Source organism: Punica granatum, chromosome 3, assembly GCF_007655135.1.
Source record: "Punica granatum isolate Tunisia-2019 chromosome 3, ASM765513v2, whole genome shotgun sequence".
Classification (NCBI taxonomy): Eukaryota; Viridiplantae; Streptophyta; class Magnoliopsida; order Myrtales; family Lythraceae; genus Punica; species Punica granatum.
Genome location: NC_045129.1, coordinates 11,455,639 through 11,474,159, shown reverse-complemented (window position 1 = coordinate 11,474,159; position 18,521 = coordinate 11,455,639). Strand labels below are relative to the sequence as shown.

At 35.4% G+C, this 18,521-nt stretch overlaps 2 protein-coding genes and 1 long non-coding RNA gene across 3 annotated transcripts; all 3 read left to right on the top strand.

The window, feature by feature from the left end:
• The first annotated feature begins 1,327 nt into the window (after positions 1-1,327).
• Positions 1,328-4,544, top strand: LOC116202058 (alcohol dehydrogenase 2-like). The gene is made up of 10 exons (XM_031533570.1): positions 1,328-1,594; positions 1,954-2,090; positions 2,342-2,388; positions 2,635-2,960; positions 3,109-3,191; positions 3,296-3,371; positions 3,473-3,534; positions 3,619-3,714; positions 3,827-3,988; positions 4,181-4,544. The coding sequence occupies exons 1-10, from the start codon at positions 1,558-1,560 to the stop codon at positions 4,292-4,294; spliced, it is 1,140 nt and encodes a 379-aa protein (XP_031389430.1). The 5' UTR covers positions 1,328-1,557; the 3' UTR covers positions 4,295-4,544.
• A 500-nt stretch (positions 4,545-5,044) lies between these two features.
• LOC116198775 (chromatin assembly factor 1 subunit FAS2) lies at positions 5,045-8,731 on the top strand. The gene is made up of 12 exons (XM_031529006.1): positions 5,045-5,308; positions 5,739-5,847; positions 6,073-6,099; positions 6,230-6,302; positions 6,695-6,798; positions 6,880-7,094; positions 7,166-7,262; positions 7,360-7,432; positions 7,666-7,754; positions 7,846-7,984; positions 8,070-8,170; positions 8,251-8,731. Exons 1-12 carry the CDS (start codon positions 5,195-5,197, stop codon positions 8,493-8,495), a joined length of 1,386 nt encoding a protein of 461 aa, XP_031384866.1. The 5' UTR covers positions 5,045-5,194; the 3' UTR covers positions 8,496-8,731.
• A 4,814-nt stretch (positions 8,732-13,545) lies between these two features.
• LOC116199092 lies at positions 13,546-14,253 on the top strand. Its single transcript, XR_004155461.1, has 2 exons — positions 13,546-13,670; positions 13,793-14,253. It is a non-coding gene; the product is annotated as an uncharacterized LOC116199092 (long non-coding RNA).
• The last annotated feature ends 4,268 nt before the right edge of the window (positions 14,254-18,521 follow it).

Here is an 18,521-nt window from a genome sequence, read left to right as displayed (position 1 = left end):
CCGTTGGTGATTGGCACAAAGGAAACAAATGGTGGGGTCCAACTGGACTTCTAAGTCTGTTCTTTCCATTTCTCATTTCTTTCGTCTTTTAATGATCTTTTACTTTTAGTACAAAAACCCTCTGTGATTAGATATTTTGAGAAATTGAATTATGTATTTTTTCGAGAGATAATTAACATAATGAGGTTTACTATATGGAACATAAAAAACTTCACCGTTACTTTTTCTTTACTTTTAATTCTCAATCTTTAACATTTTTATTGAACTTTTTTCTTTATCATTTTGATTTTCAACTTTCAAGAATTTTTTACTTTAGTCTTACCGAAGGGAAGGAGGGGCTAAGGCTACCAATCGATGACCTCGACCTTACCCTCGTGGTCATCAGCGACCTTTGTGGGTGCCCCCAAAATGGTTGGGACCTCAACTCGAGGTCTTGACCAATTTGGGGGCTGGGGACGCTGATTCCCACCCCCATGCTCGCCAGCACCCGCATAAGACATTGGTGACCACGAGAGTGGGGTTGGGATCGCCGATTTGCGGCCTCAGCCCCTCCCTCCCTTCGTTAGAACTAAAGCGAAAAATTCTTGATAGTTGAGGATAAAAAAGATAAAGAAAAAAGTTTAGGACAAAAAGTAAACAAAAATATTAAAGGTTGAGGACCAAAAGTGAAGAAAAAATAGAGGTGAAGTTCTTTATGTTTAATGGAGTAAATCACGGGGTGTTAATTGTCCATTGAAAAACACAAAGTCCAATTTGTCCGATCCCTAATTACAAATAGAGTTTTTGTACTTTTTCCTTTATTTTTTGTTTTCTTTATTTTTCTAATATTAATTTATATTTGTAATTTTTTTAAAAATATTATGGAATGGAAAAGTTAAAGGAGTTAGAGTTGGCTATAAACAAAATTATTTTAAAAGTATATGTTTAAATCTACAACTTCTTTCAATTTTAATAATATTTAAGAGGAAATTTTAAATAGTACGCCTTTTTTTTTTAATTATACAATGACATCCAAAAGTTCAAAGGATCTCACTCGATTAATTCAATTCGAGTCAGGTCGGCCCGTTAACGAGTAAAGCTTTATCGATATGGATTGTCTCTATTTATAAGATTCAAGTCTGGAAATCTACTAAGAAATTTTTTTTTTAAATTATCCTTTTCTTTTTTTATTGATATAGTACATGCATATGCATAATACATGACGGAGCAGCTGAAAGTCAATGGGTTGACAAAAAAGGCAAAACCAGAAACTGGGAATAAATACAGAGGCGCCGGTAGTAGCAGAGCAGTAAGAGGAACAGCAGCCCCGTCCAACTCCCGGGAATGGAAAACAGTGTCCTTCTTCCATGGTTTTTCCCTCTCCTTCCTTCCCCACTTCGCAAACTGATTGGTGCTTCTAATAACGATGGCAGCTCAGATTCTCCAAATTCCACCACGTCCTATAAATACCCAATTCACTCGCTCCCTTCTCCCTACAACACAACCAGAACATTCTTTGTCAATTGTCAACGCTCGGATAAACAGCCAAGAACATCATAAGATCTTTGCTACTAAAACATGTCGTGCACTGACAGGAAAGTCATACGCTGCAGAGGTACTGTCTCCTTATATGTTAATGAAACCACTACTTTTATGTCTCTCAATTGGGTTTCGTTTTTCTCGTGGAAGTTTCTTCCTTTAGCTTGCAACTTGCTCTCTCTTTAGCTGCTTATGTCTTCTTTTCGAGTGCCCTTCAATGATTGATGCCCCATTTCCGAAAGAATCAGTTGCCCAACTGACCTTTGTACTGGCACTTTGATCGTGGCAGCTTATCGAATATTGTTTTGGTTTCTCCTTCGTGTTCTTGAGAAATACTAGGAATGAAATTGGTCATGTGGTTCGTTAATTCTCCTGTGAGGTTATAAGCCACACTGCCGACCCAACTTATGGGGTTCTCTTCTCTATGCAATGCAGCCGCCGTGGCATGGGAAGCAGGGAAGCCGCTGGTCATAGAAGAAGTGGAGGTGGCTCCTCCGCAAGCAATGGAGGTCCGTCTCAAGGTCCTCTATACCGCCCTCTGCCACACCGATGTCTACTTCTGGGAGGCCAAGGTAACTCCTATTTTCGTGCTTGAAGCTGTGTATGTCTGGACCATGCTATGCACTTACCTTGGTCAAGCTTAAAGCCTGATGGATCAGTTTTAGTGATTCAAAAATGTAACATGATATCAAAGAATATCATCTACAAGCTTTAAGCCTTTAGATCAATTAACCGTGGCCAATAAAAAAAACTTTTACATTTGCGTTCTTGAGTTCATTCTTTGCTAAATTCATTCTCAGCCAATTTGCTTTTCAAATTTCAGGGACAGACCCCAGTATTCCCCAGGATATTCGGTCACGAAGCAGCGGGGTATGTATATAATCGCCTTTTGCGTGTTAGTTTTTGTTCTTTTCTTATATGTTTGGCCAGTATGCACTTAGCTGAACCCAACGAATTCGTTGAGTACTCGAGGGAGCAGATATTGGGTGCATTATTCCTTTGCTTTCCAGAGTGGCCACCCATAGTTGTTTCAGAGGCATGGAGTTACCTGATTTCATGGGCCAAGGCCAAGAAAAAAAACATGTGCTGAAGAATTGTTGCTTTGTCATTCTTTAGGATCGTGGAGAGTGTGGGTGAGGGCGTGACAGAGCTGAAGCCCGGAGACCATGTCCTGCCCGTGTTCACAGGGGAATGCAAGGAGTGTCGGCATTGCAAATCGGAGGAGAGCAACATGTGCGACCTTCTCAGGATAAACACTGACAGAGGAGTGATGCTGAACGATGGCAAGTCGAGATTCTCCATCAATGGGAAGCCCATTTATCACTTCGTTGGGACTTCCACCTTCAGCGAGTATACTGTGGTCCATGTAGGATGTCTTGCGAAGATTAACCCTGCTGCTCCCCTTGACAAAGTTTGCATTCTCAGCTGTGGAGTTTCTACAGGTCAGTGGTTGCAATCACATTTCTAAAAAGCTCATACTTTTGTTTTCCCCTCTGACAAGAAAAAAAAAATGAAACAAAAAAGTAGGCACTTACGATGAAATGTTTTAGAATGTTCTTCATCTGACAGGAATCTAACATCTTATTTCAGGTCTTGGGGCGACCTTGAATGTCGCAAAGCCTCCAAAAGGTTCTACAGTGGCCATCTTTGGACTCGGAGCCGTTGGCCTCTCTGTGAGTATCTTGGCTATTAAATTTTGCTGGCAATGCTCTCGTAAGTTGTTTGCCGTCACTCTAGGAAGGTCGGTTATAAATTTTGTTATCTGGTTTTTAACTAGGCCGCTGAAGGAGCTAGAATTGCTGGAGCTTCGAGGATCATCGGTGTCGATCTCAACCCAAAAAGGTTCCATCAAGGTGAGAGGGTTATAAACCCGATTATATCTGCTATTCCTAATATCAATATTAACTATTCTTATATGGCTTTTCTGATGGTTTAATTCTTCCTTTCTCATCAGCCAAGATGTTCGGTGTTACTGAATTTGTGAACCCAAAAGACTACGACAAGCCTGTGCAGGAGGTTAGAAAGAAATAGATAAACCATTACACAAGAATTGCAGACTGAAACCATCATGTTCGGTCTAATCTTGATTTTGATCTCCAGGTGATTGCTGAAATGACGGATGGAGGAGTCGATCGAAGTGTTGAGTGCACTGGGAATATTAATGCCATGATTTCTGCATTCGAATGTGTCCATGATGTATAGTCCCTGATAAACTTTCAACCTTTATGATTTCTTCTATCCGGCTTACATATATTATTATTATTATTTTTCACTTTTAACATGTTCTTTCTATTATTATTTTGTTCAGGGATGGGGTGTAGCTGTACTTGTTGGTGTGCCGAACAAAGACGATGCCTTCAAATCCCACCCGATGAATTTCTTGAATGAGAGGACTCTCAAGGGTACCTTCTTCGGCAACTACAAGCCGCGGACTGACCTCCCTTCAGTTGTTGAGATGTACTTGAAGAAGGTAAATGAGCAGAAACTTGTCTTCGCCGAGGACTCTCTTAATCCTAAACCCATTAAGTTTTTGAAAGCCTTTTTGCCCGCCAAAGAACTTTCTTGGTATTGTATTGTTCCTGAAGGACTCCTTTCAGCTGATTTATCATCTGACTAGAAATTCCCGGCTGACCTTTTCTGCTTGAAATGTTATTATGCACAGGAGCTCGAGCTGGAGAAATTCATCACTCATGAAGTCACCCTCTCCGAGATCAACAAGGCATTCGACTACATGCTTAACGGGGAGAGTATCCGGTGCATTATTAGAATGGACTAGAGATGAGGCCAATTCCATTGGAAGTTTATGTTCTGTATATGTCGGAAGAACTTACTAGTGGGAGATGAACGCGATCATGTTATACGAATAAAAGTTGCTGCCGGAGAGTGATCCTCTTTTGTAATTTGGCGTGTCGGTTTTTCTCTTCTTCTATTATGAACATAAAAACTACTGTGTTATTTCTCTTGGATATGCATAGACCATTCTGTTTCTTGAATAATAACTTAGAGCGTTTCTGTTGTATAAGAAATATGCATTCCCTGCGATGTTGCACGTTCTATCTTTTCGAACTGGTTTGTGTATACGAACTCCTACTTCCATCTAAGATATGGATACACAATAAGCATCAGCAACTGGACCCTCGGCCTAAGAAAGAAGCAACATTCCATCTCACTGTGTGTCTAGTTACCAAATGTTGGTTTTCCTCTACTTCGAGGACTCGCGTTAATCAATTTCCCAGGTTAAAGGTCTTACCAGTATCGAGCCTTACTCCGGTAAGGTGGCAATTATGCTGTGGCACGATCTGATCGGGAGTTACACATAGCACCTGGTGCTTGGCATGTCGTGAATATTTGTTCCAAGTATTGAGTCAATCATGCCTGGGAATTGGGCTCCATGGGCTCTCAAGTTAGGCCCAAGTCCAAACGAAGTAGTCAATTTGGGCCCATGAGGCCCAATTTCAATCAGACCGGGGGCCCAGTAACTTTGCTTTCCCGCCAAATCAAACGCCCCTCGCGCCAAACAAACAAGCCATCTCTTCCTCGTCCGCTACTTCTTCTTCCTCCAATTAGCAAACCCTAAATTTGAAACTTTCCGCCATTGTAGTCCTGCACTGAACCTCAAATCGAGCAGCATTTGCTCCTATTTTCGGCTGCTGAGTGCAGATTTCTAAGTGTAATTATGAAGGGAGGCACTGTGCAGATAAATTGGCATGAGACAAAGCCGGTATTAACCCTAGATTTTCACCCCACCACCGGTCTTCTCGCCACCGGCGGTGCGGACTTCGACATCAAGGTACTAATTCCTACTTGTGGTTTTTCTTCTTGCCAGTTCTTTTGGTCGATTGCTTTTGGTCTTCGAGTTATCTCTCTGTTCAGCTTCTATTCTGGCGACAGTGATTCATACTGACTGGAAAATTGCTCAAATTCTTAGATCCTGCTTTTAAATTTTACTTCTTGATCGTCTCATAGAGTAACAAATTGATACTCTTACTAGTTACAAAGTTCGATTTTTTCTTAAAACTGCATAATGTACCAGCCTACCCTATGCTACATTTCACCTTCATCAATGTCTTGTTCAGCTCCAAACTAGATTGGATGATATTCTGGTTCGAGGATGTTGTCCAATTTATTCTGTAACTGTTTTCTTTTCTAAACTGTTTTTTTTTGTTTGCCCTGATTGTCCGGTAGATTAATAGTTACAATTCAATGCCATGTTCTTTCAGCTATGGCTTATGGTTTGTGAAGCGGAGAAGAAAGTCCCTGCAGCTTCCTACCAGAGCAGCCTATCTTATCATAGCTCAGCCGTAAATGCCCTCCGATTTTCTCCATCTGGTAAGAATTTCCCATTCTTTTCAAAATAAGGGATTTTGTCATGAGCGCTCACAAAGGCTATATGAGGATTCCGGTGGCATACTCTGAGTCATATTTCACAGTTTTCTTCTGCTTAATGGGTTCACTGCCCTTAGTTTTGTGAGAGTTTTTAACTGGGGAGTTGGAAGATATTTTACCTTTTTTGTTTTCCTTTTTGGTGATAGAAGCCTTTTCCTTTATCTGCAGGAGAGCAACTAGCCTCTGGTGCTGATGGTACAGTATCCCTCTCTCGACCCCTTTCAAGCATCCTGGCTATAACAGAAATAATCTTCATTTATTCATGATCATCCTTCCTCAACTTGACAGCCAGAATTGTCTAAATTCTCCCTCTTCTTTTTCCCAGGAGGAGAGCTGCTAATCTGGAAGTTCCACCAAGTAGAATCTGGTCAAGCTTGGAAAGTTTTTAAGACTTTATCGTAAGGATTCCTCTTATTTAGCTTTGAAATTGTATCTTTCTTGGTTCTTTGTTCCCAATGGAAGCTGCTATACTATAAAATAGAATTTGCTCGTTGATGTCGGTTTAAATCCAACTAGATTAAGCTGCCCAATATAAGGAATTTTTGGCTAGCTGCCCAATTGAATGATTTCATTCGCTAGCTGCAGTTTGGGAATTTTTAGATCAATACATGCTGCGTAGGAATGTGAATGTGGAATTCACTTTTTCCTACTCATGTAGGAGATATAAACTTATAAAGGGGGGAAAAAATGAACAAAGAAAAAGAGAAAAACTACCTCGGATATAAGATTTGTGATAATGATCGTAGTCATGTTGAGTCTTGATTTTAACCGAACTGAACTTTTGATGTAGATTTCACCGGAAGGATGTGTTGGACCTTCAATGGTCTAAGGATGGTGTATACCTTATATCTGGATCAGTTGATAATTCTTGCATCATTTGGGATGTAAATAAAGGTATTAGAGCTCATCACGACAACTTTCAATTACAATTGATAGCTGCAGATCACATTATTGTATAGTCTTCTATGTTCTCAGGATCTGTCCATCAGATTTTGGATGGCCATTTCCATTATGTTCAAGGGGTGGCATGGGATCCCTTGGCCAAGTATGTTGCATCTCTCAGTTCTGATAGAACTTGTCGAATTTATGCTAAAAAACCTCAAACAGAAGGAAAAATTGCTGAGAAGGTGACTTATTCATGTCAACACGTAATTACCAAGGCTGAACAGCAGTCATCAGATGATTCTAAGGTATAAGGTGCGCAAGACATCCTTGTTATCGCATTTTTAGATTGCCAAACCTAATTTGCACTTTCTGACAGGGCGTGAAAAATCATCTCTTTCACGATGAAACATTGCCATCATTCTTTCGAAGATTAGCCTGGGCCCCAGATGGATCATTTTTACTAGTTCCCGCCGGTATGGACCTGAGCATAGTGCAAAGTATTGGCAATTATGACGAGCTTCGACTTTGTTCTATATATCTGGTGGATGATTTGTTACCTTTAAACTGCAGGCTCTTGCAAATTGTCACCTTCATCAGAACCCATAAATACTGCTTATATACTCTCCAGGAAAGATCTTTCAAGGCAAGGCATTTCTACTTGGTGCTCATTTAGTTGCCGGTCATTCTTTTTGTATTGAAGAATATTTACCCACTTGAAGAAACCTGTCTGAAAGTTAAACGCGCATCTTGTATGATATTCATGAAAAAAATTAACTGCATAGCTGTTAATTCTCTTTTATGTTCTTTCACCTACTTAATCAATATAAATATATTTATATGTTCATTAACATTCTACCTTTTCTTTTTCTGATGCAGACCAGCTCTACAGCTACCCGGAGCCAACAAACCTATTGTTGTCGTTCGTTTTTGTCCTGTTGTTTTTAGCCTTCGAGGATCAAACTCAGGTACTTGTTCACAGATGCTGCTGCATGTGACAAATATAATTTGCTCCCATGTGCATCGTTGACCTTTAATTTCCTGTGGCGGTTTTTGCAGCTCGGTTCTTCAAGCACCCTTACCGGATTGTTTTTGCTGTGGCTACTCTGAATTCTCTGTACATTTACGACACTGAAAGCATCCCCCCTATAGCAATTTTGGCAGGCCTTCACTATGCAGCCATAACTGACATTGCTTGGTAAAGTTTATACTCCTTCCATAACAATTACATTTCTTATCAAATAATCTTATTTCGGTTGACTGCTCTGATGTGATGTTGGAAGGTCGCACAATGCCCGTTTTCTGGCACTTTCCTCCCAAGATGGTTACTGCACCTTAGTGGAATTCGAAAATGATGAATTGGGATGTCCAGTCGCACTTTCAGGTTCGTTCCTTCTTATACGCACATGATATATAAAATACATGTTGTCTCTCTAGATACTCATCTGTCCTATATCTGTTCAGATTCTTCAGAAGAAAAGAATGTGCCAGCAGATCCAGAAAAGGCACAAAATCAGAAAGCAGAGGAGATGTCGATTGATGATGTTACTGTAAAAGCCGAAGTAGAAACTGATAAGCCGAAAGAAGCGTTGGGTTCAAAAGCCGAAGTACAAACCGATAAGCCAAAAGAGGTGTCATCAGATTCGAGAAGCTCTTCCATCCCAAATAAACCAGCAAAGAGGCGAATTACTCCCATGGCAATTGATTAAAGTGAACATACTTGACGGTCAGTCTCTGTAAATTCCCATTGTCTCTAATCTTGAGGTTGTCCATTGTAACATAGTGAGCGGTAAGCATAATACTTCTCCGAGGCGGATTATATGAACTTAAGGATGCTGGTCATGTCTCCTTATATGTAATTTGATATTGTGAAAATTCTTCGGTTCTGTTGGCTGAGGTTTTAGCCACTTTTGTATTTTATCAACAAATTTTTATGTCTTCATTATTTTTTTTGTCAGAAATATTTGATCTGGTCATCTTGTTTATTATACCTGCACCAGTAACACTACACTGCTTTAGCAAATATTAAGGATGAAGAAACGAGGATAGAATAATGTATATATAACTAAATAAACTTTTTGCTTGTTAAAAAGAAATGCGTATATATATAAATAATAAAAATAAATAAACTTTAATAAGAATTCAAAATGTATATGGGGAAAGAGGATGCAATAGTGCATATAAAGTTGCGGAACATACATGAAAATCTCGGTCCTGTTTGGTGAGAAACTATGTGGAATCTTGCGCTCTACGAGCATAGTGCATGGATAAAATTTTAATTATTTTAATTAACAGGTAATGTTGGAATAGTTACAATTTTTACAGGCATATAAACAGCATATAAAATTCAATGATAACATAAATCATGAAAATATACATAATGCGTACTCTTTGAATATGAAAAAATCTCGATCTATAAGTGATATTATATATTGTCGTGATAATAATATATGTGATAATATAATTAATACCAAATGGATGTCATATTATTTCTATAAACTAATGTAATATATATATATATATAATCTGGATCACATGATAATTAATAAGGTCATAAAGATAAATGTTGTAATATCATAGGATAAAAAGATAAATATATTATATATATAAATATATATATATAAAGTTAAATACAATGTAATAAATAGAGATATAATTGTAAATATATATAATTGAGAATAAATAGGAATAAATTAATAATAAATGCATTAAAATTAAGAGTTTATAAATAAAAATACTTAATAATTTTTATATAAATGAAATATATAATTAGGATTGAATAGGACTAATTAATGATAAATGAATAAAAATTACCTGTTTATAAATAATTCTTAATAATTTTAATATATATGCATGAATATGTTTGGACGTGAAATATTTTAATTTTCATATATCCTCAGAAGTTAATATAATTACAAATTTATCCTCAAAAATTGGCATGCTAATTTTTGACCGAATTGGAGAAATGATCATTTTAAAATAGTAACATCACTACTCCTCTAATATAGTAGCAATATATGAATTAATCACAATTCCTTAAGATATTTGGATATAATTATTTGATATTATATACTATAAAAGAAAGAATTAATTATTTTGTAGTAAATATCTCCTGCAATGCACGGGTCAAAAAAGCTAGTTTTATATATAATTGTATAAAGTTTACAAGAGTAGATTACCACAATTAAATCAGATAGCTACCCAATTAAATGTTGACATTTTATGAGTTAAATATTTCCTAATAGACTATATTTAAGACATCTTGTAATAATATTCCTAATATTAATAATGAAAACCACTATATTAATAAGAAACTCTATATTGAAATAATGAAAGTATATAAAAATACTTAATAATATATCTATATTTGAAATTGAAATATTAAATTAAAAAGATAACCGAAATACAACGCCAGTGTGAATTGAGACATGGGGCAAACTTCAGGGAAAAAATTGAAATAACCACAAAAGCAAAAAATTTGTATCGAAGAGCCTCACCTGCGACAAACTACAATATTCGGAAACTCTATGTTGAACTCGATGCTAAAACTCTTGTTGAATGGGTCTGGGGGTAGAATTGTTCGAATATCATCCTTAGGCCCTTGATTCGTGATTGTAGGACGTTGAGTCAACAATTTGAGGTTATCTTCCCGTAGCATATATATTGGGAGGCAAATAAGTGTGTTGATGCATTGGCGCGTTTTGGAGGAGTTTTGCCGGATGACTTAGCTATTTTGTTTACTGTTCATTTTAGCTGTAATGGGGCTTGAGTCCCTAAGAACCATGAACTTCTACAATGTGGTAACTTTAGCCGTAATAATACTTTCAAATTTATCAAAAAACTAAAAGAAAGAAAAAAAAAGAAAAAAGAAAAAAGAAGAGCCTCACCTGCCAAGCCGAACCGCCTAGCAATCGTAATGTACGCTGAAGTCATCCAAATGCAAAGCATTTTAAGTAATTCATTTATTAACTGATTGACTAATTAACGATAAGGATATAATAAATCATTTTGGGGAAAGCAACATTATCCTACCTTAGTTGTCCTTGTATTAGTATAATAATGTGCCGGCATGAAAGCGCTTAGGAATAGTTTTCATGCTATTAATTATTTATATATATATGATAAATATATATTTCATGAATTACTGTATTTATTTCAATAAACAAGAGTTTGGCCATGGTATTCTAATATTGAGCGAAAGGTTACACCTACCTATGGGTTATACATTGCATGTCAACCCACGGAATCAACTATATATACATATATATGAAACAAGATTAAGGTGAGCTCGGTCAAATGGCATTAGAAAGCTCCGTTGTTAAATGAATTTTTCTCAATATTTTAAGTTTTTTCTAATATAAGCACAATTTTGAAATTTAAAAATATATAGTTACAAATTTGTGGGAGTATTCATTATTTTCTTATTTTTTGAGTTTTTTTTCTAAAAGATGTGTTTGATCTTTTAATTTTAAAAGTTTAAAACATATAAATATAGATATGTGGGATCGGTAGTTATTTTCTCGATTTATTAAGTTTTTCAGGAAAAAAATTTTATTTTTATTTTTAAAACATATAAATATAGATTCTAGGATTGGTCATTCGTGTTTTGAGCTTTTTTTTGGAAAAAGGAAATTTATTTTCTAAAACATATAGATATAGATTTATAGACCCGGTCATTATTTTTCTCATTTTTTGAATTATAAATACCAGGGGTACTTTCGACTTTTTAAACACATCCTATTAATAAGGTGGTAGTTACAAAATTGAACTTTTACTCAAATAATAGCATGATATATAAGATATGATATAAGATTTCATGAAAAGATCAAGATAAAACAAATCACGTAAGATCACATTTACTTTTCAAAAAATAAATTCGACTATGTTTTATATTTGTTTTTCAAAAAGCAAATCAGATCATATTTTTTTTATAGACAGAGACTTGATGTACTATATATATTATACTCTATGCGATACACTATAAATAGTAGAGATCTGACTAGTAAAAAAAAAATTGCTACCAGTACCATTATATTTCTTCAATTTTTCAAAAGCACGCAAGTTTATAGTAGTATGTATATTGGTTAGACTTTTGAATGTGAGTTCTTCAACTTTTTACTTTTCTCACACATAAACTTTCGTAGAATTTTAGGGTTCTCTAATTTTGTGTATGTGGTAAAGCGTAAATATAAGACACAATGTAACACCATATGAATCCTGATAATATTGAAGATAGAATTTCATCCCGCCATGGTTGAATTTTTTTTTTAAATTTTTTATTCGTAATTTTGACAATATTGAATTTTTCAAAACATATATTGCGTTCTCTTCTTTTATGTAATTTGTTTTATCTTATTCAAGAAATTAAATTATCATAATCTTATATGTCTAATAATATATTGCTATTGATTGTTAATATAATTTTGAACAACTTACATCACATTTGATCACATGCAATGCACGGGCTCCACGACCAGTAAATAATAATCCTTAAAATATTTCAACTCATAAATATTTCACGGATGTTGAGCATATTTTGAATTATATTTCGAAAATAGATATAATTATTTAATCAAAATAAATAATAAACCCGCATTACGCTTTACATGTAAAATATTTCTTTGTTTTATATGAAATTTAATTTAAATATGAATAATTATATAAGTATAACTAAGATTGAAACATATTTCTTCTGGGCCGGTATGGAATGGACGATGAAGAGAGGGAAAGAGAGGAGAGAAAAATTATAGGAGAAAAAAGTGGAATGAATGGGACTTGGAAAGGTAAAACTATAAATCACCCCTAAATTTAGTATCTATTAATTTTTTAAAGAATTTGACTAAGGATAATTTTGGAATTAGAAAGTCAACCAGTAGCTTTCTTTTTCCAATTTGTAATGTAGATAAATCATAAAATTTAGTTGTTCGTAGAATCTAGTGCACCAATAAATAAACCTTAGAGTTTTTTCTATTCAAATTGTATGTGTAAAACAAGGATAAAAGACAATATGGCAACCAAATCGTATGCTAGCCAATCAATCGCACCTCTCATGGAATTTATTTTTAACATAAAAAATGTGAAAGTTTTTTTAATTATTCCAAATCTCCTTACAATTTAAAATTATGTAAGTAATTATTTGTGAAAAATTTAAAAAGATATTTTAATGTTTACTTCTCCACGGTGTTGCTTGAGAAATTTTTTCTAATAATTCCCATGCCAGAGGCGCCGTTTCATGCATCGCCTTTACTTCTTTTTTTTCCCGTCTTTTGAGCGTGCAAAGGCCGCCACAAACATAGATAGAGAGGAGAGAGGGTGATGAGGAGATGAAACTCACCAAAGAAGATACATATGTTAAGGAGAAACTTGATTATTGATTGAAAAAGATAAAATTGATCCTTTAAAATTTCTGGTTACACGAAATTTAAATTAGGAAATAAGCCAAATTTTCTTTTTCCTTTTTAATGTGTATGCATATATAATTCAAGGGTTTGTTTATTCTATGTCCTAAGGGCATAGAATAAGCCATTATTATCAGAATCGGACTGGACCGAACAGTTCGACCGGTCGAACCGGAAATCGGACCTATATTCGGTCTGATTAGCTTAAAAATAAAAAATACATAATAGAGCGATGAACTTAAAAATCGGACGGTTTTTAGGCAAATCCACATGTCAACCGGCTGGTTGGATGGGTTCAAAATTTTTTAAACATGGAGGACCTAAAGGTAAATCTGAAAAATAAAAAAACTCAAAAGGCCAAATGAAATTATTAGACCCTAGTCTTCATCTTCACGGCATCGTAGGAGGTCCAAGGCTGGGGCCGCTGAGATCGAGGACAAGGGTAAGGGGAGGCGGAGAATCACCACTGGGGCGGATCTTGGCGAGGTACTGGGGTTTAAATTAACCCTTGTCTTTTTTGGCTTCTTACTCCAGCCGTACTGTTATGAAGGAGACTTTGCTCCTCGTTGCCTTGCTCCTTCTTAAGTAATCATCAGCTTTTTATCAAGGCTTTGTAGTGCTGCCTTCACGCTGTGCCTTCTTAGAGTTAAGCCAATCTCTTAATCCATTGATGGTTTACCCTGTGCTGGAGGCTGGAGGCTGGAGGCGTCTTTGGTGACCGGGAGGAGGAATGTGTTCGGCAAGGAGATGGCTTGAGCATGGAACCGGTGGATCAGAGAGACAATGAAGAAGAAAAAGAAGAAGAAATAGCTGCAGCCGCTCCGAGAAGCCATGGATGATGAGAGAGAGTGAGTGAGAGAGAGAGAGAGAGAGAGTATGAGGAGGAGCTGTGATAAGAGAAAAGGCTATGTAGTGAGGAAGTTTGGACACAGTTGTCGATGAGAGAGATAAGGAGGGGGGAGTTTTCTTGTACTTTATATTATTTTTTTTTAAATAATAATTATTTATTTATTTTATAATTAAACATGCGATTTGACTCATCGAACTCCAAACCATGAACCAATATCTCGGCCAGTTCAATGTCCGGTCCGTTTTTGATAACACTGGAATAAGCCAACCAATACTATCATATTAAAACAGTATCTCATCAAGTAATTATTTTAATTTTATAGTACCTAACATACCCTTAATCTTATTTTATCAAATAAATCTCATAACATTAAATCCATATATCCTATCAAATGAATCCGATGGTAAAATATCAAATTTCGATTGCAAAACCTAATAACCCTAAATCTTTAAACCCTAAAACACTAAACCCTAAAACCCTAAATCCTAAAACCTTAAAATCCAAAAACCCTGAAAACCCTGAAACCCTAAACCCTGAAACCCTAAACCCTAAACCTTAAAATCCTAAAACCTAACCTTAAACGTTATACCCTAAAACCCTATTTCATTAATGCAATGATTCTTATTTAGAAAGAGGTATGAGTTTAATATTGTACGTGATTTATTTGGTAAGACAGTTCTAAGGTTATATTAGGCACTAAAAAATAACAATCATTGCATTAATGAGACAACTATTTTAATTTAGTAGTATTAGTTGGCTTATTCTATGCCCTAGAAAAATCCATAATTCAAATATAAATTATACACAGATTATAAGATTTCTTTATAACATATACAAATATTACACCAAGGTAACCATTATTCTATAATAAACTTACCCTCCTTTTTTGTGCTTTTAGTACGAAACAAAATAATAGGTATGTTAAATCTTACAAGCTATAATTAAGATAAAAACAAGGAGAAAAAAATGACTTATTTAGCTAGGGAATGAAAGAAAAAAAAGGATAATAATTTTTAGTTATATATATAGATTTTAACGAATATAGTTATTTTTCAAGATTGAATTTTTATTTAAAATTAGAAGTAGTTCTAAGATTATGATGAATTTCTTAAATTCATCTTTTTTTTTATTATGCATCTAATGTTCATAGTGATAATTTATTTGAAAAAAGTAAAACATGATAAATTATGAAATATTTATAAATTTTTTAGATATATTTGTTTTGAATTTAATCAAATGTAATATATTATTTTACTGTGACCGAAAGACTCATATATATATATATATATGTTGGAGTAATATAGTTAATACCTAAATGTATTTATATATATATATATATTAATAAGAAATGATGTTATTTTAATTTCTAATAGAATTAATGTAGTAGATGCTGAAATGAATGAGGGAGCTTGATTGATGGAATAAGTGTGGAATGATTCTTAGAATGACAAAGGATTGAATGGCTTTGGAGACTAGTTAAAGTAGGAAAGATTTGGCCATGTAAGACCAAAATGAATGAGAGAATTTAATAGTGAAATTCGACCATATAGAGTGAGAGAAACTAGAAGGAAAATGGCGAAGTTGAAAAGGTAAAAAAGTTGAGTTGGAAGTGGGTTCAAGAATGGAGGAAAGTGATCAATAATGGAAGAAAAGTCCATGGAAAAAGTGACCAAATGTAAAACAAAATGGGAAAAAAGGGACTTGGATGTGAGTAAAAGAGAAATATGGATGAGAATGTGCTAGATTAGGAAAGAATGGGACTAATTTGCAAATAAAATAAAGAATGTGACTAGTTTGTGAAAAATAAAAGAATGGGGCTAATTTGTAAATAAGAAAAAATAATGTGCTAGTTTGCAAATAATAAAAGAGTGATGCTAGATTGCAAATAATAAAGAAATGATGCTAGTTTGCAAATGATGATAAGAATGGGCTAGACTACAAATAACAAAAAGAATGGTGCTAAATTGCAAATAATAAAAATAATGGTGCTAGTCTGCAAATAAATAAGAAGATTAGCGTGGGTCCCACATGGAATCAGGAGATATTAGAGAAGTTCAGGTTCCAATTAATTGCACATTCAAATTTTATAAATACGAGTGAGTGCTAACAATAGGATGATATCGAGAGAGACGGCTAGAAGCTGGTCTTTAGTGTAGCTCACGGCCTTAATTGGCTCATGGAAAAGTTGTGTGGTTTCGCAGCTGAATTAGGCGGAAGTAAAATGAAGCGTTGGGTTCAGCTACTAGGAGCTGAAAATGATGAGTTGAGGTTGGAACCTTAGCTCATGGAAACCTCCTTAATCGAGAACCAAGTAAGGTAGAAGCAATATGCCGACAGATCGACGAGATTGCCTCGGAAGGCTATTGAATGGTACTGAAAGGTACATGAAAAGATAGATATTGAAGTTGTGCAATAAAGCAAAGGTAAAAATAAAAGTGCGTGGGGCAGAGCCGTTTTATTATTGAAAGGTACTGAAAGGTACATGAATCAGGATATGTTAGAGAAGTTCAGGTTCCAATTAATTGCACATTCAAATTTTATAAATACGAGTGAGTGCTAACAATAGGATGATATCGAGAGAGACGGCTAGAAGCTGGTCTTTAGTGTAGCTCACGGCCTTAATTGGCTCATGGAAAAGTTGTGTGGTTTCGCAACTGAATTAGGCGAAAGTTGAATGAAGTGTTGGGTTCGGCTACTAGGAGTCGAAAAGGATGAGTTGAGGTTGGAACCTTAGCTCATGGAAACCTCCTTAATCGAGAACCAAGTAGGGTAGAAGCGATATGCCGACAGATCGACGAGATTGCCTCGGAAGGCTATTGAATGGTACTGAAAGGTACATGAAAAGATAGATATCGAAGTTGTGCAATAAAGTAAAGGTAAAAATAAAAGTGCGTGGGGCAGAGCCGTTTTGTTATTGATTTCGCGGGGGCGGGGCCTGGGGGAGTAAATACAATAGAAAAACTCGACTTATATATGTTAGGCATATGTGCCACCCAAGACTAGAAACAGGGAAATAACCTAGCAAACTAAGTAATTAGCTACCCTAGAACTATGAGGGAAATATCTTCCACTTATTTCCTAAAACACTAGCCTAAAAAAGAAATAAACATCTAGCTAATACTTGGAGAACAATTCTCCATGAAGACAAGCAAACTAAATAAAGGGAAGTACTCATGGCAAAACGTCCATAGTGTTTGCAATATATTCTTCCATTTCCAACATGGACTTTCCTTCTTTATGTCTTCCTTATTTGGCCATGAGAATATCAATGCATGTAAGAACACATAATCTTCCTTATATGGAGTACTCTTGTTGCACATTCAATATCCTCCATTTTTTAGCAATATCTTGGATGTGCCACACATAGGAAATTCTCTAAGATGAAGAAACCGTCCAAATTCGTCTTCGCCTACGCTTGGAAATAATCCACAAGTTCCCTCCATGAGTCACCAACCCATTTCACCGAGGTCCGGGTCGGGTGTTGCTGCTAATTCAAATTGGCTTGTAGTGGGCTTCAATTGTGAGCTATCCTCCTCGCATGGGCCGATCTCGTGGCCCTTACATGTAATTTATTCAAAATATATATGCAATATATTTGATATTGTGGAAGTTTTACTACGAAAGAAACAATGTATAATAGAACTATTTTAAATTTATTCACCATAAAACTTCCCGATAATCCCAGTTCACATATCTTTCAAGGAAGATTGCTAATACATGTGCACGTAGGTTTATAGGTAGTTTCACAATTAAGTTTCACTAAATAATCCATATTCTTTGTCACTATCAATAAGTCTTTAGTAAATATAATTTATAAAACACGGATAAGTATTGCAGCCATCTTTCCATTGTAACATTAAATATATTTCACTAAAATTTAATTTAAAAAATGTAAATGCACGGGACCATAAGACTAGCTAAATTAATTTTGGTGAATTGATTCTCTTGAATAAGGAAATCCATTTCCGATTGTCATAAACCAAACACTTACAATCAAAGCTCTATCCCGATCCACCTTATTTTACATGAACCAAAAGGAGCTAAGGAAAAAAAAAAAGAGTTAGTAAACAATTTTTCTGCTTAGTCCAAATCCAAACAAACAAAATTCTCTTATTTATTATTCTTGTCCATTTTATTCTGCATTGATTTTACTCTAGCGGACCAAATGTGATGTTAGATTATAATGCCCAAGAAAATCCGAATCACTGTGATGGGATCGGGAATTCTGCATTGAAAACCCCAGCAAAGGACGGATGAAAAAAATATATAGATGGCCGCTTGATGGAGTACGGGTTTCATGCAACCCAAACCCGAGCCCAGCATGTGGACCTGGGCCGCAAGATCTAGTGGGTTGAGTACCCATGAGCCCCCACGTCCATATTCAACATGGAATGGAATCTATCTCCCTAATAGCATATAAATAATCTAATCTCGAGAATATATCAGGAATCGACATATTTTCTAATATTACAGAAAATATCTCTCCA